At 55.1% G+C, this 27004-nt stretch overlaps 1 protein-coding gene across 10 annotated transcripts; it reads right to left on the bottom strand.

Moving 5' to 3' along the window:
• Positions 1-261: 261 nt before the first annotated feature.
• STARD3 (StAR related lipid transfer domain containing 3) lies at positions 262-26688 on the bottom strand. Of its 10 annotated transcripts, none has more exons than XM_024234188.3 (16): positions 26491-26688; positions 11648-11691; positions 9946-10215; positions 6639-6716; positions 5866-5943; positions 5692-5745; positions 5196-5313; positions 4899-4997; positions 4613-4668; positions 4196-4288; positions 3474-3536; positions 3221-3316; positions 2854-2933; positions 2658-2762; positions 1399-1492; positions 262-941 (listed from the first exon to the last, which is right to left on the bottom strand). In XM_024234188.3, exons 3-16 carry the CDS (start codon positions 10162-10164, stop codon positions 837-839), a joined length of 1338 nt encoding a protein of 445 aa, XP_024089956.3. In that variant the 5' UTR covers positions 10165-10215; positions 11648-11691; positions 26491-26688; the 3' UTR covers positions 262-836.
• Between the last annotated feature and the right edge of the window lie 316 nt (positions 26689-27004).

Genomic DNA, 27004 nt, shown 5'->3' with positions numbered 1-27004 from the left:
CTCCATTCCTGGACTAGAGACTTTAACTTGCCCCGCTGAAGCCTGGCAGGGGGCGGGGCATTTTTTTCTGACCAGTCATCTGCTCAGTTGAACAGGTCAGGAAAGCCGGGGGAAGCGGGGGCATGTTCCAGGAACTGGCTCCCCAGGCTCCGCCCTCCTGTGAGCCCAGGAGAGGTTGTGTGAGGGGTCTTCCCTCTTCATCCAAGCTGCTGCCTGCCTTCCTCTGCCCTCAAGAGGCAAGGCAGTGGGAGGGTCTGGAGCTTTTTTTTTTTTTTTAGTTCATGTTTTTAATTGGCTTAATACAAAGGTCCTCCAGGAGGCCCTGGGAGGAGGGGGACAGCCTGGGAGAGGCAGAGATTCACGGCCAGCAGCCCACCCCCACCTGCCACCCACTCCCCAACAAGGGTCCCAGACTCTTTCAATAATCCTAAAAAACCCGACGAGAGCGCAGGCAGATGAAGAGCCCCTTCATCTTCACACGGGTGACAGGCGGCCCTGCCCTGCCCAGGGCACTGGTCCTCCCCAGCCAAGTCAGGTGCCCAGCCCAGACCCTGCCCTGGCAAGGCGGGGGAGAGCAATCTGCTTCTCCAGGAGGCAGGGCGCCATGTAAACATCAACAGGCCAGACCCCACTTCCTCCAGCCAGCGGGGCCCCGGAGTCCAGTGCTCCACCCCACAGCCTGCTCAGACAGTCGACTCCAGGCACGGCGTGGCTCAGTGGAGGGTGACAGCCTGGGGCCAGGTCCCATGTGGGCAGCGCAAGCCCAGCTGGCACCCTTTCTGGCTCTGGAAGTAGTGGCGACAGGACCCTGGCCCGCAGGGTGGGAGGGGGCACAGTCACACCCGGGCTCCCAGCTCGCTGATGCGCTGTCGCAGGTGAAAGGCAAATTCAAACATGGTGGCCGCGAGGCTCTGGTGGATGAGGTACCGGGGCAGACGGCCCTGGGGGAAGGCAGGCAGAAGTCACTTGATGGCCTGCCCTCAGCAGGGTCTCCCCTTGCAGCTGGCACCAGCAGGGGGGCTCTGGGCCAGAATGCAGGTGCAGCTCTGGAATCCAGCCTGGGCCGCCCTCTCCCACTCACCCCTGGCAGGAAGAACATGCTGGGCCTGGCTCTTGGCACCAGCCACACAAACAGACTAGGGTGGGGCTGGGCTGGCCACCAGCCACCCTTCCTCAGGGCCTCAGGACTCAGAGGTAAGAAGGGGCGGCACATGCCCCACAGCAACCCAGGGCTAAGAGACCATCTGGACCCTGACCCAAATTTTCAAGTAAGAAAGGAGGCTGACAAAGGGGAGGCCCAGGCATGGCAGAGAGCCCCCAAGGTCATGCAGCAACCAAGTCAGCAGCAGGGTCCCCTCCACTCCACGGAACCCACCTGGCAGCCCCCCAGCACCCCACCTTGAGATCTGTATTAAGAATCCAGACAAAGGTGCAGACACGGGGGTTACTGGCCGACTTGAGCACGATGAAGCCCCCAGGGCCATTCTCTCCCCTATGGAAAGAGGCGTCATTGGGGGGACTTTGGAACACAGTGAGGCCCTGACACCCCCCCGCAGCCCCCACCACTCACACTCCATTCTTGGCCCAGCTGGGACTGGGCTGGAAGCAGAAAGGCAGAGCTACCCTGTCTGAACAAGGCTTAGCACAGGTGTCCCACGGGCTGCAGAATCGGCCCTCCACCCCCAGCCACTCTGTGATGCTTGAATCCTCCCACAACAGCCTGTTGGTGCTTGCACACCCCCAGGGACAGAGAGCTCACCACCTTCCCAGCCCTCATCCACCCTGTCCAGAGATTCTAGGTCAGCCCTGCTATGGCAGAGTAGGCTGGGCTGGGGTTTCTTACCCCTTCCCCTTCAGGAGGGGACACCTGCTCAGGAGAAGGCTAAGCCTGGGGAGGCACAGTTCACATCTCATCACCATTTCATTCTCCCTCAGCTCCACTGAGCACGCCTAAGCCCATTCTGCAGATAAGGAAGTTGGCATCCAGAGAGGAAGTGAGCTTCTCTGCACCCAGCAAGTCTGTCCAGTGCCCAAAGCAGAGCCTGGCATCCTATTCTAAGAACAGTGCTCCTGCTGGAACCCAGGAGGGGATGGGGAAGAGTGGGGTCTATGGGAGGGGGCCACCCGCAGCACCACAGCCTGACTGGACAAAAGGGAAGACTCCAGAAGCCCAGGCACAGATGCGGGAAGGCCATAATCCCTTTATCTTTGGGGGACTCCTGAGCCACTCCAGAGAAAGATGACGGAGTGAGGACAGGGTGAAGGGGACGAAAGGGGACCCAAGTCTCCTTAGGCAGGAAGATGAAACCCAGAGCATAGAGCCTCCTGCTCAGGTCAATCAGCCCAGAGTGAGCACATGGCTCTCAGGCCCCTTCCCTGCACGGGTCCCCATCCATGGTCTACCCCAGCCAGCCACCGCCGCACATCCCGTCCAGCGTTGGTGGCTTGGTTCCAGCTGTCCACCACCCCCCACCTCCACAGACAGAGCAGCAAGATTAGCAGGATTAGTAGCTGGGAGAAGCAGAGCCCAGCGAGACAGGGAACAGGAACGCAGCCTCAGCAGGGGAAGTACCCAGCTGTACACGCTGTACCCTGCACTGCTCAATGCTCCCAGGGGAGGGGCTGGCAGGGGTGACCCCAGGCAAAGTGAGGCTCACCGGACATATTTGTGCGTTGGGGGCTTGGCACTGTGTGCGGTGGCGATCCCTGATGACAAGTATCGGTCCCTGCGCCGCTCAATGCGCCGGACATTCACGAAGTCCCTGGGGGAGGGAGGGTTAGTTCAGGGGACAATGACCCAAGGCCAAAGTGCAGAAGACCTGGCTGAGAGGAGGGGGCCCAGCAGGGACTCACCTTGGAGAGACCACGCCACCCGCAGCCCCTGCAGACACGTCATAGGAGATGAGGGTGTTGTCTTCCACTCGCTGCAGGATCTGAGGGCCGTCAACGGAGACTTTTGGAACAGGTCGCCCCAGGAAAACCCCAGGGATGGGAACACCCCAGGCCCCTTTACTAACTAACTGCTATTGCCATCCGTAGGCCCTGGGCAGCGCCTGATGAGCACTCCTCCCGCCCTCCTCCCGACCCTCTCGAGCAGGCACTGTTACCATCACACCCACTATACAGATGGGGCAGCTGAGGCGCTGAGTGCTTCAGTGATCCCACTGGGGCGTGGCTGTGCCCCCATCTGTGCCTTAAGAGGCAGCCAGGCTGGGCTCACCTGGCAGGCAGTCACTGTCTTGTTCCACAGCACCATCCTCTCGGGCTGCAGGATCACCTCCTGGTACACGAGCTCCGCAGGACAGGGCAGGAAGGTCTGGGACAGGGCGGCAGAGGGCTGGGTGGTGCCAGATGGGCTCAGGCAGACCAACCCCTCCCTCTTGGTGGGGGGCACCCACCAGAGGGCCCCTCGGCCCCTTCCTGGAGCCTCCTGTGCTGTCTGGGGCTCCAGGAAACCCGCTCCCCTCACTCACCTTCAGGATAAACGTCTTGCCGTGAAAGGGAACTTCAATGGTGTACACGGTGTCCCCATATTCCTGTGGCAGGGACAGAAGGTGGCAGGGAGGAGAGTGGAGGCAGGGGGTGGGCTGGTGGCACAGAAATGGGTGACAGGCAGGGCAGGTTTTTAACAGCTCAGGGTGGAAAACTCCAGGAGTTTGGGGATACCTGAGCAGCTGTTACAAAACAGCAGCTCTAACAAACCTATGGCACTGGCGGGAGAGAGGCTTTTGATGCCGAGTTAAAAGATGGGGGGACAGCTGCGGCTGCAACCACAAAAAACCATGTCTCCAGGCCAATGGGGCTGCCACAAGAACTGGCCAGAGAGAGGGACTGGGGCATGTTGCTCTCTGTTTTCCAAGCTCTCTACAATCTTTGTAGATAATGTTGTTTTGATCATGAAACGAAACAACGGATGCAGAGCAGAAGCCTGGCTTCCCCTTCAAAGCCTGGAGCCAAGGGGGCAGAACAGCAGGGAAGTAAAGACAGTGTGGTGCAGGGAAGGGGGGCCGAGGGGCGCGGGGGGAAACGTCCAATCCAGCCCAGCCTCCTGCCGACCCGAGGACCCAGCTCCCTCTCTTGGGGCAGGAATCTGGCTCCAACCCATGTAATCTTTGGGTTTCTTCCTCAGGCCTCAGAAAAGAGAACAGAAACTCCTAACACGCATGGGAAGGTCAGGTGGGAGAGGGCTTCTTACATTATTCTTCTCAAACTTCCAGTTCTCTTCCTGGGCCAAGATCTGGTCCACCACTGCTGTGGCCTCCTTCCCCTGGCGGACGTACTCCCACTCCTGGACGGAAGCAGGAGGCAGGGAGGGGTCAGCCTGGGGCCTGTAGCCCACCATGTTCGTGGCCTGTTCTCTCTCTAGACATACCACATGCTTCCCAGAGGGACCTGGCCCAGCCACATGTGGGATCTGGGCTGCTCCACCTGTGCACCCAGGCATGAGGCAGACCAGGGGGGCCGGACTGGTGGTGGGGCAGACACTCGGATGGGCATTGCCCGAGGTTCAGCCTCTACTGGGAAACCCCTGCCCACCCCGGCTGACCCCCGCACCGGCCGTCCTCCAGGCACCCATTCCAAGGGCAGAGGTTAGCGGTAGGCAGGCAAATACCTGAGCAGAGAAACTTTTCTTCCCAGCAACTTCTTCATCTGATTCATTGTCAGACCCTGCAGAAAACAGGCACAGATGACAATGGCAAGGGGTGGGGAGAGAGTGTGGGGAGGTAGTGGGGTTCGGGTATGTGAGTGCAAGGATGTGGGGGATAAAAGTGTGTGGGAGAGGGTTGCTGGCTTTCCCCAGGGAGCCTGATAGAAGGAATAGAAAGAACAGACCCAGCCTACCCCATTCCTCACAAGGCCCCTCCCTGAAAGCAGTTCCCCCACACACCAGCCCTCACCTGCAAAGGATTCTGGGGGTGAATAGAACTGTCCCTCGGACAGAGCACCGGAGAACAGCAGGGGTCCACGGGCAACAGCAGCCTGGGCGGCAAGATACCCTAGAGGAGCAAACTCGGTCCCAGACCGAGGACAGTTACACCCTAGCAGCCTGGGGTACCCCCACCCAAGCTCCCCCTCAGGCTACTGGAGGCTGCTCAGAGGTGGCAAGATGCTTCAGACTGACTCTCATGCCCGCAACTCCCCTCTCTTGGGGCTGGGGTAACCCTCGCTGCACCCCCCTACCCGCGAGCACTCACATCGCTCCTCTTCGGCTTCCTGGGGTAGGACTTTGAAGTCAAGGAACCAGGTCTCCAACCAGGCGAGGACAAAGGAGACGATGGGGAGCAAGTAGCCAAATGCCCCTTTGCTGAGCAGCTGTGAAGGGAGGGGGCTGAGCTCCATGGCAGGGGTCACCCCAAACCCAGAGCCCCCTCCTGCGGCTACCAACTCTAGCCAGCCAAACTGGCATACACCCCATTCCGGGTAGCAGCTGCTTGGGAACCCTTTCAAGTCTGCAGCAGGATAAACTGGGATTAGGCTGGAGAAAGAACTTTCTGATTCCTGGAGCTGCAGGGGGCTAAGTCAGGGAAGCAGGTGAAGGATAATTCCTTAGAGATACCAAAGGACAGGATTCCCTCTCCCCCTAACCCGGACAACAGGGACAGACACCCCAAATTAGAGAAATGCTCCTCTCTAGAAGCATACCACTCAGATCTGATGCCCACCAAACCGACCAGACCCTGAGCCACTGACCTCAGAGAGGATGACCTTGACAATGAGGAATGCACTGGACACCAGCGTCGTGACCTGCCCAGGGGAGGGAGGGAGGAAGGGGAAGGCAGAGGCTGGGAAGTGAGTCCTCCTACATCCCGTCCCTTCCACCAGCCCTGCCAGGGCCCAGAAGCTGCCAGGAAAGTGGCATCTTACCGCAATCACCCACCAGTGCTGGAGCCGCAGCACGGCATAGCCCAGGAGCAGTCCAGAGAAGCGGAAGAAGGCCAGGACCTGGTGGGGGACGGCAGCCAGGCAGTCACAGGAAGCTACTGCCCCCCACCCTGCTGCAGGCTGACCTCCCCTCTGGTCCTGCCCCCACAATCCCTTCCTATGGGCATGCACACCTCAGGGGACAACGACTGAGTCAGCATTTCTCTGGGACAATTTGGATGTAACCTTGGACAGGGGTCTTATCTTCCCTCTCCCACCTGGGGCTCTCTGAAGGGGGCTTTGTGGAGGAAAGGTGTTTTTTTTTTTTTTTTTTTTGAGACAGAGTCTTGCTCTGTCACCCAGGCTGGAGCGCGGTGGCACGATCTCAGCTCACTGCAACCTCCGCCTCCCAGGTTCAAGTGATTCTCCTGCCTCAGCCTCCCAAGTAGCTGGGATTATGGGCGCGCACCACCATGCCCAGCTAATTTTTTGTATTTTTAGTAGAGACGGGGTTTCACCATGATGGCCAAGCTGGTTTCGAACTTCTAACCTCAAGTGTCCACCCACCTCAGCCTCCCAAAGTGCTAGGATTACAGGCGTGAGCCACTGCGCCCAGCCTTGTGGAGCAAAGATTTTAACGACTGATGGCTCCCGAAGGATGGGAGCCGAGTCTCTGGTCAGACTGGATATATGCTGCAGAAAGAGAACCCAGCGGAAGTCATTTCCCTGCTCCCTCTCTGCCTCCGGGGTCCCCAGGATCTCCCAAGGCCACTCACGAAGATGTCAAAGAAGGAAGTTTTAAAGTTGTACTGGATGATCTCCTGCTCCAAGTTCTTACGGATGCCTGTGTTGGTCTGTGAGAGGGAGACAGGAAGAGCTCTGCAGGTAGAAGCAAGGGCCTGGGGCTGCCCCTCACCTCCCAGAAGGGGCAAGAGGTAGGGGACGGAGGAACCTGGAGGGGAGGCTGTTGGCGCGAAGCCACCACCCAGGGGGCCCTGGAAGCACCAAGGGAGCTCAGCCCACGGCCAGAGACCTCAGGCACCAATACCACTCCTCTAAGGATCCAGGCCCTGCTTCCAGCACCCTACCCAGGAAGGGGCAAGCTTGGAGGCTTCGGGGCTGTGCAGGGGAGGCAATAGGCCCTACACAGGGCCAGCAGAAGGGCGCCGGAAGCCCACCTCTGACAGAATCCCATTTCCCTCCCAGCACTGCGGTGCTCCATCTTCCCAGCCATAATCCATCTGGGCTGATGGGGGGTGGGGGTGGGCAGTGGTGTCAGACGGAGCCTCAGGTGGCAAATCAATTGATTAGGTTTATGCTTAATGGGCAAAATCCATCACGCTGCTGGAGAGGGTGAAGTGGAGACGGAGTGGATGTGTCCTTGCCCCTGTCCTTACCCCAGCCCACCAGACATTTTCACCAGGACCCCTGAGGCCTTGGCCCCGACTCCAATGTCCAGAGGTCTGAGGGAACTGGATGGACACCAGGCCAGACTGCGGCCTGACTCCTCGGAAGGACGGGTATGACGGGCCTAGGCTTCTTCAGGTGGGGCACCAGCCACCCTGGAGAAGGGAGGACACAGGGACTCTGGGCGATGGAGCCCAGGAACCCCGGAGAGGAAGACCCCTCACAACCGCCTAGACTGGGGCTTCCGCTCTCCAGCAGGGCAGCCAAATCTGAGGGGGCTTGTTAGAGATACAGATGCTCCCCCACTGAGCACACAGCCCCACCATGTGCCTTTTCTTCAAGCCCACCCCAGCTCCATGAAATCTGATGCCACCTCTCCTCTGGCTGCTGGTGAGGCCCCCAGGCCTGCCACCCACCCACCCCATCCCACCCAACCCACACCACCCAGCACTCCTCTTGCTCCTCAGACTCTGCCCTGGGCTCTGCAGCCCCTTCCACCCTCAGTCACTGGGCCTCAGAGCTCTGTCCTCCTCCCTCTTCTCTCCAGCCTGGGCACCCACTGGTGCTGACTGATCAGGACTCGGGAGAGCCAAGTCTCAGCCCCTGCTTTGCCACTCTCTGGCTCCAAACCCCCTGCTCAGCACGACCCTACTGAGTCCTTGTAACCACTGGGCAACACAGACACAGTCTGTCAGTGAACTAAAAATATATGCTCCCAAATACAAAAATAAAACTACAAGACCGAAAATCAATACAATTTTAATTAAATGTCTGCCAAGGGAAACATCATGCGGACTCTACTAATTGTTCAGTGCAGGATTCTGAAATGTTTCATGACATCTGAAAACGATTAGTAAGTTAGATCTTCTCACTTTGCAAGAATTCCCAGGTACGCATGAGGACTGCAGAGCAATCGCAGCCAACACAGCCAAATAACTTCAAAAGCACAATTACAGAGGCCAGGCACAGTGGCTCATGCCTCTAATCCCAGCACTGTGAGAGGCCGAGATGGGAGGATCACTCGAGTCCAGGAGTTTGAGACCAGCCTGGGCAACATAGTGAGACTCCATCTCTACCAAAAAAAAAAAAAAAAATAGCCAAATGTGGTCGTGCACCTGTGGTCCCGGCTACTGGGGAGGCTGAGGCGGGAGGAACCCTTGAACCTAGGAGTTGGAGGCTACAGTGAGCTATGATCACACCAATGCACTCCAGCCTGGCCAACAGAGCGAGACCCTGTCTCAAAACAAAACAAAAGTAAAATCATCAAAATCTTTTCAGCTCTTCTCGGGTAAGGAAACATGTATTCAATGAAGGATGCAGGTAAGTTTTAGTGTTTACTTTGATGTTGGATGGGACCTTGAAAAGGAAGTCTGCCTAAGACCTCAGAAGCTCTGCAGAAGGCCCTGAGCCTGCTGGGCCACAGCTTTTTCATGGGTAAGATGGCCCCTAGGGCCATCCATGGCCGTGGCTCCAGCTCACTGAAGGTGCCAGCTCATCTCTGGTGCACAATCAACAGTCACCCTCAGAGCCCTGTCTCTCCCTCCAGCTCAACATGCCCAGAATCAAACTTAATCTCTTTGCCCCGAGCTGGCCCCTTCTCTGAGCTCATCACCTCTATTAACAAGACATCGTTTTCTTGTCACATAAGCTTGAGACCTGGAGGAAGGGCCCTTGCCATCCAGAACTCTGATGGGGAGCCCATGCTGCAGAAGGAAAATGAGGGGAGGACTCAAGGGGCTGAGTCCCTTGCTGAGGTCATCGGGTCAACGCCAAGGCGGAGCTGGGACAGAACTGAGCCTGGGGTGCCCTGCTTCCAGGGATCCTGCTTCTGTGGGCTTGGCCCTGCCTGGAGACCAGATCAGGCCACTGCCAACTAGACTGTGTTCCTGAGGGTGGGCCAAGCACTGCGTGGGGTGGGGGTGGGGCAGCTCTGGTCTCCAGGCTGCCCGGCAGCATCTCATTAGAGCCACTGGGAACTGGGAGTTTTTCCTGTTTTGCTTCCCACTGTGCCCTCTACTTTTATTTACTTATTTATTTGAGTCAGGGTCTCACTCTGTCACCCAGGCTGGAATGCAGTGGTGCAATCATGGCTCACTGCAGCCTCAGACTTCTGGACTCAAGCGATCCTCCCACCTCAGACTCCCGAACGGCTGGGACAACAGGTGTGCACCACCACACCTGCCTAGTGTCTGGTTTTAGCACAGTGCCTGGGACACAGCAGAGACTCAAAAAATGTTTGCTGAATGAATGAATGAATCATCGAACAAACGAATGAATGAACCAACTGGAGTCAGAGGGCAGTGGCAGGCAGAAAGAAGACAAAGGTTTCAACAGCTCTGCCAGAGCTGGGTCTCTCCGTCCTCCTCTCTTGGGAGCCTCCACTAGGGGGCAGTATGGGGCAGAGGCCAAGAGCATGAACTCAGCTGGAGGGTGGGTTCAAGGCCGTCGCCTTCACACACATGCGTGCAGAGGGACCTTGGCCAAATGACGCAACCCCTCAGAACCCCTCCACATTCCTTCATTCAGAATATGAGAACTCCTGTTGTTCCTCCCAGTCTTCATTTTACCCAGCTAACCAACCCCGGGGGAGAGGCAGCCCTCCCATGTGGCAGATGGACAAACTGAGGCCCGGGTGGCCTGCAACATGGCCCGTGCCCCCACCTCGCCCCCACTCACATTCAGTTCGATGATCCAGAGCAGGGAGATGAAGAGCAGGTCGAAGGTGACGAAGAGACAGAAGGTGCGGCGGACATCAGAGATGGCCCTTCGCTTCTCAGGCGGCAGAAGGAGGTGCGAGGAGAGGCTCTGGCTGTGGGACAGCGAGGAGCCCAGGGAGGCCACGGCAGGCAGGCTGTGCTCCAAGTCTCGGGTCAGCTCCCTGGGCAGCTTGCTCATCCTGGTGGGCCCCCACCTCAGGGTGGGGAGGACGGGGCCTCAACGGCAGGGCTGGGGGCGAGGCAGAGGCAGAGTCCTGTCAACCTCCTCCTGTCCCTCCCACACAGCCCCCAGGGCCGCCACTGGCTCCCAAAGGCATTTGTCTCTACACTGGGTCCCAAGCCCACGGCCCAGAGCACTGTTGCCCAAATGTCCTCCACCAGCCTGGCTCCCAGGCTGCAGGGTTAAGCATTCCACTAATTATCTGTTCTCCTTCCTGGTGCTCCCTGCCCCAAGCCCAGCAGCCACAGGGTTCACCCCTGGAGGGCTCTGGGGTCCCTCTGCGTGGGCACCTACCCCCTCCTGGATCTCTGGGGCTGCAGCCTGCTCCTGCCAGGCCCAGCCCTGAGCTCCAGCCTCTGGTCCTGTCAACAGCCTCTGGGCCTGCCACCACCCCCAGGAGAAGAGGGCCCCAAGCTCTGTTCTTTGTTTTCCAAGCACAAAGCCACATTCCCTCCCAGCAGCCAGTCTTCCCCTCCCACCCCCTGATCCATGGCAACTGGGAGGGCCTTCCTAGAGCAGTGTCTGTGTGCTTGGAGCTATGGAGAGCAGGCATCTTGGTCCCTCTCAGCTCCACCACCCCTTGCCCTGCCCAGGTCCAACCACCACCATCTCTGCCTGGACCACGGCAATCTGCTTCTCACGGGTGGGCCTCCAGGCTGCCTCTCTCACCCTCCTGCTCTTCATATAGCCGGTCTAGAGAATGCGTTCCAATGCCCTCCCAGGGTTCCCCACCCTTCTCAGGCTAACAGTCTCCTCCTCACCAGGCCCTCTCAGTCCAGGCCTGCAGGTGGCCTTTGCCCAGCCCTTCTCCCTGTCTTGCTGCCACTGCCACTCTGGCCTTCTTTTACAACCCTCAATACACCTGCCCCGTCCTGCCTTGGGACCTTGGATCTGGCTCTCCCCATGCCTGGAATGTTCTCCCACAGACCTTTCAACGGGCAGCTCAAAAGTCCTCTCCTCAGAGAGCCTCCCACCCTCCTGCTCCAACTCACAGCGTAACATGATAGTAAGCTGCCTTCCTTTCTTCAGTGAGCTGGGTCACTATCTGAAATGATCTTTATTGTTTTATTTCACTGTTTACCCTTCTCTCACTAGACTGTAAACTCCACGGCCTCATGGGCTTTATCTGACATGGTCACTGCTGACTCCCTGGTGCCCAGCACAATGCCTGGCATGCAATAGGTGCTTTGTAATTGATTGTTGAATAAATGAATGCTCAGTGGGTCTCCTGGCCCTCAGCTCCATGCTACACAGCAGACAGGAACAGGGCAAACCCTAAAGAGAGCAGGAAGCAGCCACTCTGGAGGCCAGCCCAGTGCTCTACCGCCCCCCGCCCCATGCCCACAAATCCACACCCACGTTCATGCCCACTCAGGGCAGGGACGGTTCCTCTTCTTTTACAGATATGACAACCAAGGCCCAGAGAGGTGAATGGACTTACCCAATCCCTTACCATCCTGTGCCAGCATCAGGCTCTCAGGAACCCTAAAGACAAAAGGAACGCTGGCACTCCCTCCCTGCCATGTAGCCCCCAGGCCTATGGTCTCTGCCCCACCCATGTGCTGGGCTCTAAGAGGCCCCGTCCCTTAGGTGAGAAGGAAAGGTCCCATTGAAAGTCAGAGAGGAAGCTGGGCGCGGTGGCTCACGCCTGTAATCCCAGCACTTTGGGAGGCGGAGGTGGGCGGATCACAAGGTCAAGAGATCGAGACCATCCTGGCTAACACAGTGAAACCCCATCTCTACTAAAACTACAAAATAAAAAATTAGCCGGGCGTGGTGACCGGTGCCTGTAGTCCCAGCTATTTGAGAGGCTGAGGCAGGAGAATGGCGTGAACCTGGGAGGCGAAGCTTGCAATGAGGAGAGATCACGCCACTGCACTCCACACTCCAGCATGGGCGACAGAGCGAGACTCCGTCTCAAAAAAAAAAGAAAAAAGAATGTCAGAGGAGCTGAAGCGGGGAGGCAAAAACTCACCAGCTTGGTGGGGCCTGAGCTTCTGGGACTTGACCAAGAGGCTCCCTGAGTCTCCCCACATTCCAGCACCAGGGAGTGGTTTGGGGGCTAGAGGAAGGGAAGCTCTAGATGTTTGTCCCTGATCTTGGGAAAGCAAGATCTAACCACTCTCCCTCCTGACGTGTCCCGCCACACTTTCGATATGTGGACTACCCTCCTGGGCCCCTCAGTCTACCGCGTCCAAAACAAGCGCAGCTCAGTTTGTGGCTGGCAGGAGGTTCTGAGCAAGCCAGCTCGTCCATCCCTCTGCCCCTGTGCAAGCCCCCACAAACAGGAACTGACTGTTTGCAGCAGAGTCGGAGGGCAGGTGAGGCAGAGGCACCAGGCCAAGGCTACTCCCAACACCACACTCTGAGCCCCATGACAGGTTCATCTCCACAGTGCTATGGAAAAGCTGGGCTCAGCTCTGGAAACAGGCGATGGGGAGGGGATGTGACAGGCCGCTGGCAATGGGACCCCCAACATCCATCAGCCAGATCTGTGCCAGACTGCATGCTCAGTGCATCCCTCATGGTGACAGGCTGCAGCTCCAGGGCAGGTGACATTTCCCTGCCTCTGACGGCCCTTTTGTTTGCAGTAAGACCTGTCTCCCTTCCTCACTCTCTCCATCTCTCCTCATCTTTTGTATCTGTTTCACAAAGTAACTTTCCATCTGTGTGGGGTTTTGTTTGTTTTTTTAGAGGCAGGGTCTTGCTCTGTCAACCAGGCTGGAGTGCAGTGGCACGATCATGGCTCACTGCAGCCTTCAACTTCTGAGCTCAAGCGATCCTCCCGCCTCAGCCTCCCAAGTAGCTGAGACCACAGGCGCCCGCCACCACACCAGGCTAATTCATTTTATTTTATTTTTTTTAGAGACGAGGGTCTCACTATGTTACCCAGGCTGGTCTCAAACTCCCTGGCTCAAGGATCCTCCCGTTTTGGGCTTCCCCCGGTGTTGGGATTACAGGCATGAGTCACTGCGCCTGGCCTGTATTTCCTTTCTAAGTATCTTTTTACCTGTCTCCGTCTCCCTCTCCCTCTCCCATGTCTGTCATTTTGGGTTTGTTTGTTTGAAATGATGGACATTTATCATCTCACAGTTCAGGAGGCTGGAAGTCTGAGAAAGGTATTGGGAGGGCCGTGTTCCCTCTGACCCCTTCCTTGCCTCTTCCTGGTTCCTGACAGCGTGTGAGCAATCTGGCGTGACTCAGGTTGTAGCCACACACGCCGACCGCTCTTCGCTGTCACATGGTGCTCTTCCCATGTGTCCGTCTTCACACTGCCATCTCCTGATATGGACACCAGTCATAATGGGCCCACCCTCCTCCAAGATGACCTCACCTTGACTGATCACATCTGCAATGACTCCAGTTCCAAATAAGATCACATTCTGAGGTACAGGTGGTTAGGACTTCAACGTATCCTTTTTGTGGGGGACACGATTCAATCCCTAACAGTAACCTATCTTTAAGAGATGGGGTGTTCTTGAAGTCCTGGGCTCAAGCAATCCTCCCTTCTTGGTCTCCCAAAGTGCTGGGATTACACGTGTGAGCAGTAATTTACGGCTTTAGTGTCTGCTTTATCCTTCTTATATTTCTTTTGTACAAAGGAATATGCTTTCTTTGTATATATTTCTTTTTTTTTTTTTTTTTTTTTTTGAGACGGAGTCTCACTCTGTGGCCCAGGCTGGAGTGCAGTGGAGCGATCCCGGCTCACTGCAACCTCCACCTCCCAGGGTCAAGCGATTCTCCTGCATCAGCCTCCCAAGTAGCTTGGATTACAGGCATGCGCCACCATGTCCAGCTAACTTTATATTTTTAGTAGAGATGGGGTTTCACCATATTGGCCAGGCTGGTTTTGAATTCCCAACCTCAGGATCTGCCTGCCTTGGCCTCCCAAAGTGCTGGGATTACAGGCGTGAGCCACCGCGCTCAGCCTTATATTTCTTATATCCTTCCTTTCTTACATGGACAGTAGCTTACTACAGATGTGCTCTTGCTTGTTATTTTTTCACTAAACGGTATATCCTGGTGAGCACTCCATGTCAGTTTTACATTGTCTTTCTCGTTCTTTGATAGAGATGCTTGGTACTCCATTTTATAGACAAACCATAGTTTATTCAGTCTCCCATGAATGAGCGCTTAGATTTGTAATTCCAGAAATGCTGCAATGAATAACCTTGAGCATATATATATATATATACATATACATATTCCCGTTGTTGGAAATACATCTTCAAGACAGATTCCTAGAAGTGGTATTGCTGGGTCAAATTGCATATGCGGTTTTGTGAGGTATTGCCAAGTTCCCTTTGCAGTTTGCACTCCCACTAGCAATGTACAAGAATGCCTGTTTCCCCACAGCCCACAGAACATATCGTCATCCATGTCTGTCTTTATTTTTCCCCATCTGGGTCTTCCTCTCAATCTATCTTCCATTTATGAGTCTTTCTCTCCACTCCCATCAGTCTCTCCCACTTTCTCCACATTTCTCTCTCTCTTCTCTTCTCTATCTGCCTCTCTCCTCCCTCCCTCCCTCCTTGGTCCTTGCCTCACTTCCAGGTGCTGTCGCTCGCCTACTCCAGTCTACTTCTGTGTCTGTCTGTCTTTCCCTCTGACTTTCTCTCTCCCTGGGGACAGGACTTGGATGGCAGCAGCTTGGGTGTGAGACGCACTTGGAGTGGCAACCACACTGACACTCACATGCCCAGACGTCCCTGTCGAAGCGAGAGACGCAGATGGGGCTAGAGCAGAGGTGTTGCGGGAGCCTGGGAGAGTTGAAGATGCCAGGGAGTATGGGAGCCAAGCATGGGGGCTCGAAGGCAGGGGCGGGGACAGTTGGCCAAGAGTCAAAGAAAGGGGGTTTGATATCACCCTCCCACCGAAAGCAGCTCAAAGTCCAAATGACAGCCTGTACATCAGGCAGAGCACTGGCCCGGAGTTAAGAAACCTGTACCCCAGTCTCTGGGCAACCACTAATTCCACATAACTCTGGGCAAGTCCTTCTCACCAAGCCTCTGTTTATCTGGGGGAAAATCAGTGGTTTTTTTCAATCATCTCCCTCCGCCTTTTTTTAAAGAGAGGATCTCACTCTGTCATCCAGGCTGGAGTCCAGAGGCGTGAACATGGCTCACTGTAGCTTTGACCTCCTGGGCTCAAGTGATCCTCCTGCCTCAGCCTCCCGAGTAACTGGGACCACAGGCACATGCCATTATGCTCAGCTAATTTTTATTTTTTTATTTTTTATTAATTTTTTTTGAGATGGAGTCTCACTCTGTCGCCCAGGCTGGAGTTCAGTGGTGCGATCTAGGCTCACTGCAAGCTCCGCCTCCTGGGTTCAAGCCATTCTCCTGCCTCAGCCTCCCGAGTAGCTGGGACTACAGGTGCCCACTACCATGCCCGGCTAATTTTTTGTATTTTTAGTGGAGACGGGGTTTCACCGTGTTAGCCAGGATGGTCTCGATCTCCTGACCTCGTGATCCACCCGCCTCAGCCTCCCAAAGTGCTGGGATTACAGGTGTGAGCCACCGCGCCCGGCCATGCTCAGCTAATTTTTAAATTTTTTGTAGAGATGAGGTCTATGTTGCCCAGGCTGGTCTTGAACTCCTGGGCTTAAGCGATCCTCCCACTTCAGCCTCCCAAAGTACTGGGATTACAGGCATGAGCCACCGCACCCAGCTACAAACCACCTCCTTTGCAAAGCAAGAGAAACATTTAAAATAGTAATACCTTACTTGGAACCTCAATATATAAAACAGATAAAAACCAGACTGCTATGGGTAAAAGCAGCTACTGAATCCCACCTGTCAGCCTTTCCTCAAACTCCAGCATCACCCTGAGTGAGGCCTCGTTGGCTAGGGTTTGAAAATGGGGCTCACTCAGATGACTCTGAAAGGCCTTTGAGCTCCATCAGACCACCTGCCAGTCTAAGTGATGAAAACCCACCGTGGTGTGGAACTGCCCTGTGCAGTCCCCAAAGTGCTCATTCTCTGGCTGACTGTAGGCTGCCTAGCCCTAGAGGCATCACAGCTAGCGCCAGCCCCCACCCACCACACCCACCCTCCTGATGAGGGGGAGGCAGGAATGGACAATTCGGAGACAGCCCAGCCCTCTGGGAGCAGCACCCCACCCACTGCCAAAAGAGCCCACTGGTTGCTGTGACTGGCCTCTCCCAAGCACCTTCAGAAGTGTCAGGAGGGGAACAGCAGGTGTGGTGTGAAGGAGTCTGCCTGGGATGGCTGCAGACTTGACAGTCGAATGTCTGCGGAAGCTGAACTGCTTGGGGAGGAAGTGAGAGTGGGAGGTAGGGGGGAAAGTGGAGGGTTTTTTTTTTTTTTTTTACTTTTTTGAGACAGAGTCTCGCTCTGTCACCAGGCTGTAGTGCAGTGGCGCAATCTCGGCTCACTGCAACCTCCGCCTCCCAGGTGCAAGCGATTCTCCTGCCTCAGCCTCCCAAGTAGCTGGGACTACAGGTGCCCGCCACCACGCCAGCTGATTTATGTATTTTTAGTAGAGATGGGGTTTCACCATGTTGGCCAGGATGGTCTCGATCTCTTGACCTCGTGATCTGCCCACCTCGGCCTCCCAAAGTGCTGGGATTATAGGCGTGAGCCACCACACCCAGCAAAAGTGGAGGTTTTACCATCCTGGGTTAGAGGGGGAAGCGGGTGGGGAGGGGGGAAGTCAGGTGCCAGGGCACAGAGGATTATTCGTGAGGCAAAGGGAAGGGGTGGGCACAGGCCCCCACACCCCTTTCCAGGCCTTCTCTTCCTCACCCTAGGATACAATAGTACCAGCACCACTCGTAATAGGGTTTTGGGTGGTGTGCTGGACTCAGGGCAAACAGGAGGTGGCTGGTATCATGGAAAAAGGAACGGACTGTAAGGTCACGGTTCAAATCTCAGACTGTCCCCTTCCTAGCTGTGTGCTCTGGGGCAAAGCATAACCCTTCTGAGACTCAGTTTCCTCAGCTGCATTAAAACAGGCAACAATAGGCTGGGTGTGGGAGCTCAGGCCTATAATCCCAGCACTTTGGGAGGCCAAGGAGGAAGGACTGCTTGAGCTCAGGAGTTCAAGAACTGTCTGGGCAACACAGCAAAGACCTGTCTCTACAAAAAATACAAAAATTCGCCAGGCGTGGTGGTGCACACCTGCAGTCCCAGCTACTCAGGAGCCTGAGGAGGAAGGATCACTTGAGCCGGGGAGGTGGAGGTTGCAGTGGGCTGAGATCGTGCCACTGCACTCAAGCCTGGGTGACAGAGGGAAACCCTGTCTCAAAACAAAACAAAAAACAACAAACAAAAGGTTAAAATGGTAAGTTTTATGTTATGTATATTTTACCACGACAAGAAAAGGCAAGAAGCCAGACACAGTGGCTCATGCCTATAATCTCAGCACTTTGGGAGGCTGAGGCAGGTGATCACCTGAGGTCAGGAGTTTGAGACCAGCCTGGCCAACATGGCAAAACCCTGTCTCTACTAAAAATACAAAAAATAGCCGGGTGTGGTGGCGTGCACCTGTAGTCCCAACTACTTGGGAGGCTGAGGTGGGAGGATTGACTGAACCTGATGGGCAGAGGTTGCAGTGAGCCGAGATCCCGCCACTGCACTCCACTCTGGGTGACAGAGTGAGACTCCGTCTCAAAAAAAAAAAAAAAGGCAAGAATCCCTATGTCACAGGGCTGGGTGTTGAGGTAGGTGTCAGGAGGGAGTATGGTAAGTGCTTGGTCAGTGGTGGTTGGGATAGACTAAGTAGCTGGCAAGACTTTTCGGGTAAGACGGGGCTAGGAGCGGTGGCTCAGCCCTTTGGGAGGCTGAGGCGGGAGGATCACTTGAGGTCAGGAGTTTGAGGCCAGCCTGGCCAACATGGTGAAACCTCGTCTCTACTAAACATACAAAAAAATTAGCCAGGCATGGTGGCGCGTGCCTGTAATCCCAGCTACTTGGGAGGCTGAGGCAGGAGAATCATTTGAACCCAGGAAGCGGACGTTGCAGTGGGCCGAGATCACACCATTGCACTCCCGCCTGGGTGACACAGCGAGACTCTGTCTCAAAAAAACAAACAAAACAAAAACCTTTCAAGTAAGAGGGAAATTGTGAGCGGGGGAGGTTAAATACACTATAGTGACATGTAATAAAAATCACCCTAAAAGGCCTGGGTTCAAATCTGAACTCTACAATTCACCTGCTGTGTGGCTCAGAGCAAGCTCCCTAACCCTCTAGCCTGGTTCCTTCATCTATAGAAAGGCCAGGTTATCCAGCTGCAGGCAGAGGTGAATTCCAGGTTGGGGGAGGGGCAGGAAGTAGAGGACTGTCCTGGCTCCTGGCAGAGGCTCTTAGGGGAGTGCAGGGACTGATCTCTACTCCTTCCTCTTGAGACCCGCCCCTCTGCAATTGCAAGCTCCCACCCAGGGAGCAGCATCGGCTGCCCCTTCACGCAGACAGAAGAGGAGGACAGCAGGATGGCTAAGCCACCTCCCACTCACCCACCCCCAATTTTCAATTTCCACAAATCTCAGGCTGCAGAGCCACAGAGGGGGTTCCTTGCTAGCCCTTTGTCATACCCCAGGCCAGAAGCTCCAGACACCTTTCTTCAGGGAGGCAGCTCCAAAGCCCGACGGCAGCTCTCAGTAGGCGTTTCCTAGTCAAGGCAAGTCTGCGATTTTTTTTTTTTTTTTTTTGAGACAGGGTCTAGCTCTGTCGCCCATGCTGGAGTGCGGTGGTGTGAATACAGCTCATTGCAGCCTCAAACACTCCCTGGCTCAAGTGATCTTCCCGCCTCAGCCTCCTGAGTAGCTGGGACTACAGGCAGACGCCACCATGCCAGACGAATTTTTCTTTTCTTTTCTTCTTTTTTTTTTTTTTTTTGTAGAGACAGGGTCTCACTATGTTGCCCAGGCTGGTCTCAAACTCCTGGACTCAAGCAATCTCCCCGCCTCGGCCTCCCAAAGTGCTGGAATTACACCACACTTAGGCTTTTATACCTGGCCTAGGTCTGTGATTTGAACAAAGCCACCTACTCATTGTGCAAGCCTCCACTGCTGCATCTGTAAACTGAGGCTACCCGTCTTGACCCTGGGCTGTCTGGGGGCACCAAAGGAGACAATGATAACTATAGCGTGCCTAGGACAGTGCCTGGCACCACAGAGTAACTGGTTAACGTCTAACCACACAGACATTAACTACCACCACCACTTCGAGTCTCCCGGCCCTTCCCCACCTCCTAGCCTCCCAGGGTGGGCTGGGCCAAACTTTACAAGTTCTAGCTAGAGCTTATTCCACAGAGCTATGCCCTGGGATTCAGGGGGAGAGGGAACAAGTCTCATCTATATCCAAAGATGACTTACATCTCTGGGCAGAGTGGGTTCTCCAAATCCCCCAGAGGCTAGAGGAACAGTAGACACAGGTCCTCCACACATCCCCCTCCCATAATCCACAGGAAATGCTAGCACCAGCACCCCCTGCCCATGGGGGCTTCCCAGGGGATCCCTAACTCAGTACAAATCAGGAAGGATCAGTGAAGCTGAGAGAACTGGACTCCACGCCAGGAGATGGGTCAAACCTCAGATTTCCACCTTGCTAGTCACTTAACCTCACCATGCCTCAGTTTCCTCCCCTATAAAATGGGGTTAACAATATCACCTACTCCTGGCAGGTTTATATGGATTAAATGACTTATTCAATGCAATGGCCTAAAAAAGATTCTGACACAGAGTGGTGGCTGCATGAGGGTTAGCTGGGATTACTTTCCTGCTCTTCTCCAGAGAAAGAGAGAGTCTTGAGCTCTGACTGACTGGTGAGATGGCTTCAGGCCAGGGCTGGGTTTGTTTTGAGTCAAGCAGCCCTGTCAATGTCAAGTTAATGGAGACTCCACAGAGGGTAGAAGGCAGAGGCCCTGGGTGTGGAGGAGGTTGGCCTTGGTCTGTGTCCTGCTGCTGGCTGGCCCAGGAGGGTGCCAGTTAGGGGAACGCAGGATAGCAGACCAGAGAGGCTGCACTGCATCCAGATGGGCTGGTGCAGAAGACACAGATCCAGCTGGCCATGGCCTGCGGTGGCACCCTGCAGACACCATCTCCTTAATGCATCACACCCCTTCCCAGAAGCTGTAGTGATGACTCATGGGAAGGAGAGCTGCCCACAGTCCCCCAGCCAGGAAGAGGCAGAGCGGAGCCAACCCCAGAGGAACATGACCTTCCCCCATGCCAGGCTGGGACCTTCTAAGTACAAATGTTGCTGCCCGCAAGAGTCCTTGCTAGCTGGGGGACAGTGTGTCAAGAGGCCCTCTTTGGGCTTAGCATTCATCTGGTCACACCTCCCTTCCACATCCAAACCATGAGCAAATCCTGTTGTCTCTTCCTGCAAAATTTGGCCAGTATCTGCCCACTGCTCACCTACCACTATGTCACCCTGCCCAGGCCATCACCTCTACCTGCCACTCTTCCTTGTCCTCACCCCTTCAGCCTGTTCTCAACACAGCAGCCACATGGATCCTGTTAAAAGCCAAATCACATCTCCCCAGTGCCCCAACCTCCAATGGCTTCCCCAGAATAAAGGCGTAAGTCCCCACCCTAGCCTACAAGTCCTCCTCTTCCCCTTTCCTCTTCCCCTCGAGCCCTCTACTCTAGCCACACTGGTCCCTCGCTGTCTGCGGACACATCAAGCATGCTTCTACCCCAGGGCCCTTGCACCTGCTGCTCTGTCGGGAGCTCCTCCCCAGGTCTTTGCATGACTTGCTCTCTCACTCCAATGAGGTCCCTATACAAATGTCCCTTTGGAGAGACCATTCCTGAACCCCTATTTAGCCCGCACCCTCCATCCCTTACCCTGCCGTATTTTTCTTCACAGCACTTGTCACCTCTGACATATGATACATTCACTGGTCTGTGTTTACTGCCCATCGTCTCCCACTTGCATGCGGACTCCATGAGAGTAAGGACTTCCTGTGCTTTGCTCCCTGCTGCATGCCCAGTGCCAGAACTGTAACAGGCTCAGAGTGGGTTTCCAGGAAATGCACTGAACGGCCATTTACACTCTTCCCTACAGCAGCACATGCACAAATGCACGTGGACACTCACGCCCAGCCGGGAGAGCAGCCCCTCCCTGCCCAGGCTGCCTCTCCTGGAGCTGGACTCCACCCTCTGTGGGGGTCTTTCCTGCCCAGAGCCCAGGCACTCCCTCCACAAGAAGGCAAGAGGAACTGGTTTCCTGGGGGCCCTCAGCCAGGGTATCTGCTCCCCTCCCTGAGCCTGACTTGTAGGGAGAAGACTCAAGGTGAGTTAACCTTGAGTCTTTGATAACAGGGGAGGGTTAAGGAGGAGGCAGGACTCCAGACCCCAGCACTCTTCTTTTGCTATGCTATGGGTATGATCACCGCCTCTACTCTGCTGATCATTGGCTGCTCCCAGGACACACCACAGCCCATCGCCTGGGCTCCCTGTTTCCTCATTCTTGAATGACCTCCTTCCTTTGGGGAGAACTCTGGCGCTTCAGAGACTAGTTCAAATGTCACCTCCTGGGCAGAGCTTCTCCTCACCCTCCAGACTCCCCTGACCTTTCAGAACTCTGGGTCAGCACTTCCCTTATCACAGCTGGATGTCTCGAGGCCATCTGTCCTAAGCCCTTGAGGTCCAAGTCACAGTCACAGTGCCTGGCCATGATACGTGTCTAGTAAGTTAGCCTGTGGATCCATAATGTCTACCCTGGAACAGGAGAAAGGCTGTGGGTTTGGGGTTGGACACCAGTCCTGGAGGCAAAAACCTAACGCCATTCCTTATTAGATTGTGTGCCCTTGACCAAATCACTGGGTTTCTCTGAACTTCAGTCTCCTTTTCTGTAAAATGGGGAGAATATAGTACCTACTTCACAGAGCCTGAAGGGATTAGAAATAACACATGCACAGTGTCTGTGCTTAATTAATAGCAGCTATTACTACTATTACCCATGGTGACAGTGTTAGAGGCAGGGCGCTGGCCAGGCAGGTCCAGCATAGCACTTTGCCCAAACTGAGAGTCCCAGCAGTACTGCTGAATGGAAGGGTAGACTCTGGCTTCAGGGGGCTGACCCAGAATGACACTTTTTTTTTTTTAAGAGACAGGTCTCACTATGTTGCCAGACTGGAGTGCAGTGGCTATTCACAGGCGCGATCATAGGACACTGTGGTCTCAAACTCCTGGGCTCAAGCAATCGTGCCTCAGCCTCCCAAGTAACTCTGGGTCAGCATTTCCCTTATCACAGCTAGATGTTTCGAGGCCATCTGTCCTAAGCCCTTGAGGTCTAAGTCACAGCCACAGTGCCTGGCCACAGTACATGTCTAGTAAGTTAGCTAGTCTGTGGATCCGTAATGTCCACCCTGGAACAGGAGAAAGGGTGTGGGTTTGGGGTTGGACATCAATCCTGGAGTCAAAAACTTGGGAGTAGGTTCCCAAGTAGTTGAACCTACAGGCGTGCACCACTGTGCCTGGCTAGGATGGCACATTCAGGGTTACCGGCCCATGCCATCAGCCTCGGGACGTTTGGCTGACTGGCCCTACTGTAGCCCTCCACAGAGGGTTTGGGAAATCCCCTGGAGAAGCGGGAGTGTAGGGAAAGGAGGACACAGCTACAATGACAAATAAGACCCAAAGCCAAAGCCTGGCTCCGTTTCTCCTTTCCTTCTGAGGAAGCGGAAGGGGAAGAGTTAAGCCAAATAGAAACAAGACTCACCACCACACACTCCTCCCCCCAGCTGGGGAGGCTCTGCGGGTGCAGTGTACAGGAAGACCCTAACACACTAAGATCCACTTGCCCTCCTTTCCCCCTTGTGCCAGGCCCTGTGAATCATCAGGGATGCCCCCAGTTCTGTGATTCCATGACCCCTGACCCACTCAGGGCCAGTGAATCAGGCCCCACCTGCCCTCTTCGTGCTGCTACGTAAACCAGCGAGGTCGAGTTCCCAAGGTTAGTCTGGAAATGGCCAGTCATCTTCCAGGAGAGATCTCAGTCCTCTCAAGAAAAGGCCCCCCTAGGGCGAGTGACAAGGGGAGGGGGGGTGGGGAGGCGGAGGGGAGCCGGTTTCAGCACAGGATCCTCCAGGCACCAACCCTGCCTGGACAAAGCCAGGATTAGCCTCTCCTCAGCCAGAAAAAGGGACACTTATCTTTTGTCCTACTGATGTGGCACCTGCCCCCTTGGAGGCTGGGACCCCAAGGCAGTTTGTGGGAGACATGCAGACCTGGAGTCAGGAGACAGCTCTTTAAATCCCTGCTGAGTGATCTTGACCTTACCTCCCCTGAACCTCAGCTTCCTCATCTGTAAAGTGGAGCCAACAGGCTCTCGCACTCAGTGGAACAGGCACAAGCTGCCAGATGTGCTGGATTTTTTATCTCCCCCGCACCGCTCTCCCTTAACAAGTCTAGCTGTGTTGAGAGCTCAACTTAATGCAACATGCAGGTTCCAAGGGCCTACAGTGTGCTGGACGCAGTGCAAGTCCTGGGGCCACAGGACCCTGTTCTGGTCCATCAGGGACTCTGGGTCTGGTGAGGAAGACTGGCAGATAAATAATACCATGCTGTGATCAGCGCTTTCAGGGAGGAATGAACAAAGGACCGTGGGCTCCCAGAGAATGGATCATCTGACCCAGGCTGGAATGAGTGAAGTCAAAAAAGCCACGGGGAGGAGGGGCCATCTGACCCTGGCCTTGAAGAGTCAGCATCTACCAGCTGGAGGCAAAGAGGGTGGGCATTACAGGGAGGCAAAAGAGCTCCAAAGAAGGCCCAGCCCAAAGGCATGCACAATGGCCCTATCCAGGGGGCCTGGCCCCAAACACCAGGTACTAGGCCTCCGGAGCATAGTTGCCCCCAGGCATGGTCCCTGTTGGCTCCCAACTCAAGGGATGCTTCCTCATGGCCGATACAGGAAAAGAATTGCCAGCCTCAGCAGAGGACGCTGCCTCTGTCTTCCTCAGCTCCGTCTCCCCTGTTCCCCCACCCAGCCACCATCTACTGGAGCTCTGTTCAGAGGACCCAGCTTTCTGATCTCTGAGCCCACTCCAGCCTCTGCCTCCCTCTGATAAAATCCTCCCATCGCTTTATAGGCCCCATTAACTGTCAGCTCCTCAGAAGCCGCCCCTGGTCGTTTTCTCCCTCTAGTTCCCAGCTCTATACATTTCTCTAGATTCAATGCTTGCCATGTAACACACACACACTTCCAGACTGGTTTTCCTGAGCAGACCAGGTCTGAGCCTTTTTCACTCTTGAATCTTCACTCAATAAATCCAGATTCTGCCCGCAGTGTCCTCCACTCCAGCATTTTATTTATTGACAAAGAGCTAGGCTCTATCAAATGACTAGTAAGCCACTTCGACCATCCTCAGACAACTTATGAAATTAAAAATCATAACTGGTGAACTATGTTGTCCTTACATACTAGTAATAACTATCTTTTTATTTATTTTAGAAACAGGATCTCACTCTGTCCCTCACACTAGAGTGCAGTGGCACAACCATATCTCGTTGTAACTTCAAATTCCTGGGCTCAAAGGATCCTCCCACACGTACCACCATGCTCAGCTCGTTTTTTAAATTTTTGTAGCGATGGGGTCTCACTATGTCACCCAGGCTAGTTGCAAACCCCTGGCCTCAAGCGACCATCCTGCCTTGCCTCCCAAATTACTAGGATTACATGCATGAGCCACTGCACCCAGGCAACTCACTTTAATTTATTGAGCATTCTTGTGCCTAGCACTGGTTTAAGACCTAAACATACAATATTCCATTCAATCCTCACAACTCTATGAAGTAGAGACATTCCTACCTCCATTTTACAAGTGAGGAAATTGAGGCACTGACTTCATCAAGGTTACCAAACAGGTCAGAACCCAGGCAGTATGATCCAGGAGTCTGTATTCTCAGCTACTATGCTATTATGGACAGGGTGCTACAGGACACAGAAGGGCAATTAACCTTGGGGGTTAGGCGGAGGCAGCCCTGCCTGCACTGAAAAACATGTAGAAGGTAGCCCAGCAGACAAGAGAGGGAGGAGGTTTCCAAGGAGCGGGGGCTGGTGTGTGCAGAGTCATGAAGATACGGCATGGCACATGCGGCAGTGCCATATTATTGGACCTTAGGGTGCACATAGGAGACTGCTAGGTCAGATCACAGAGAGCTGTATAAATTGTGCTAGGGGTTCGCACACAGGCAATAGAAAGCCAGAAAAAGGTTATCAGCAAGGAACTGCACCATAAGACTTGTGTTCTAAAAGGATCACAAGAGTTACAGTTTAGAGACTGGGCTGCAAGCTGCCAGGGCTGGACTGTTGGGAACTGACAACACATTAACAGCGTGGTAACAAAAGAGATGGAGCGGGCCCAGGTTTGAAGGATGTTCAGGAAGTTGGCAGTACTAGGTCACTTTTAAGATGTGGGACTTGAAAGAGAGGAGAAAGTGTAAGGTAATTACCAGACTTCCGGCTGCGTTGGGGTAGAGGAAGAATTAATCTGCAAGGAAAAGACCAGTTCAAGTTTGGACTCAGTGAGCCCCATGTGAAGCAGAGCTGTCCCAATGGCCGCTGGATGGGCAAGCGTGGAGCTCCAGGGAAGGGCTGCGCTGAAGATGTGGATCTGGGTATTTAGTTGGTGTAAAGCTGAAGCCGTGGGGGAAAATGAGACCACTGAGACTCAGTGTACAGAGCGAGGGGCTGGGTGACAGAGGAAAACGTGAAGCGGGACTTTGACCGACTGTCAGAGCGGTACGAAGAAAACCAGGAGACACTGACTAAGCCAAAAACGCGGGGTGGGGGAACGTGTCATTAGGAATGAGTGTCAATGGTACTATGCACCTCTAAGAACTCAAGACTTCAAAGGGCCCTTTTAATACCAATTAGGAAGTTATTCACGGCCGTTTCGAAAGGAAGTTGGGGAGACACGGGATGACACTGAGACGCAGAGCTACCGGAATGCGTAGATGTTTTCCTCTCACCCCAGATTCCGACCCCTCCCCATACCTGCCCCTGCTCGTAACACCCAGACACTTCCCCCTCGCCTCTCTCCTCAGTTAACACGGAGGTTTTGGAAGGAGATCCCGAACGCCCTCCCCGGGCTCCCCAGGATAGGCGGGGTCGCCAAGAGTCAGTGCTGGAGACTCCGACCCGCGCGGGGCGGAGCGAGGCCAGGCAGAGGAAGGGGGCGGAACCTGAGACGCAGCGGGTGTGGGAAGGGTCGGACGGAACCCAGCACGGACAGCGGGCGGGGAAGCGGGTTCGACCGGCGGAAGACGGCCCTCGCACGCCACCCGCTCCCAGCGACCGCTCCGGGACCCACCTGCTCCATGTCAGCCACGGCCCCGGCTCTTCCCGCCCCAACCGCAGTCCGGCTCCGCGGCCTCAGTAGCGCCTCAGAGCGGAAAAAGATCTTCCGGCAGCGCCACTTCCGCCGCTGAGTCCGCCCCCGAGAGCGAAGCGGGACTTGCGTTCCTCTGCGGCCCCGCCCCTTCGCCCCGCCTCCAGCCCCTGCCCTGCGCAGAAGCGGACTCAAAGGCCGGAGTCTAAGTGCCTACCTAAGGGTAGGGGAGTGGGAGGAAAACCAGGGCCGTCGTTATTAGGCCACACAGGCCTGGCTCTGAGGGAAAAAGGGGAATTTCCCGAGGGGAGTTCTGTGGGGGTGGGGAAATCTTTGGAGGAATCCAGTTATTCGAGAAGGACTTCCCCACCCCACCCACCCCACCTGCCTCCTTCAGCCATCCCAAGCAGCAGCTAGAACTTCTGTGGTTCTTCCTCTGAGTGCCCCGAGCCTGCTGTCTGCCAGAAAGACTCCTAGACTAGAGGATCGGACAGTA

Source organism: Pongo abelii, chromosome 19 (genome assembly GCF_028885655.2).
Source record: "Pongo abelii isolate AG06213 chromosome 19, NHGRI_mPonAbe1-v2.0_pri, whole genome shotgun sequence".
Classification (NCBI taxonomy): domain Eukaryota; kingdom Metazoa; phylum Chordata; class Mammalia; order Primates; family Hominidae; genus Pongo; species Pongo abelii.
This window is presented reverse-complemented; position numbering and strand designations above follow the sequence as displayed.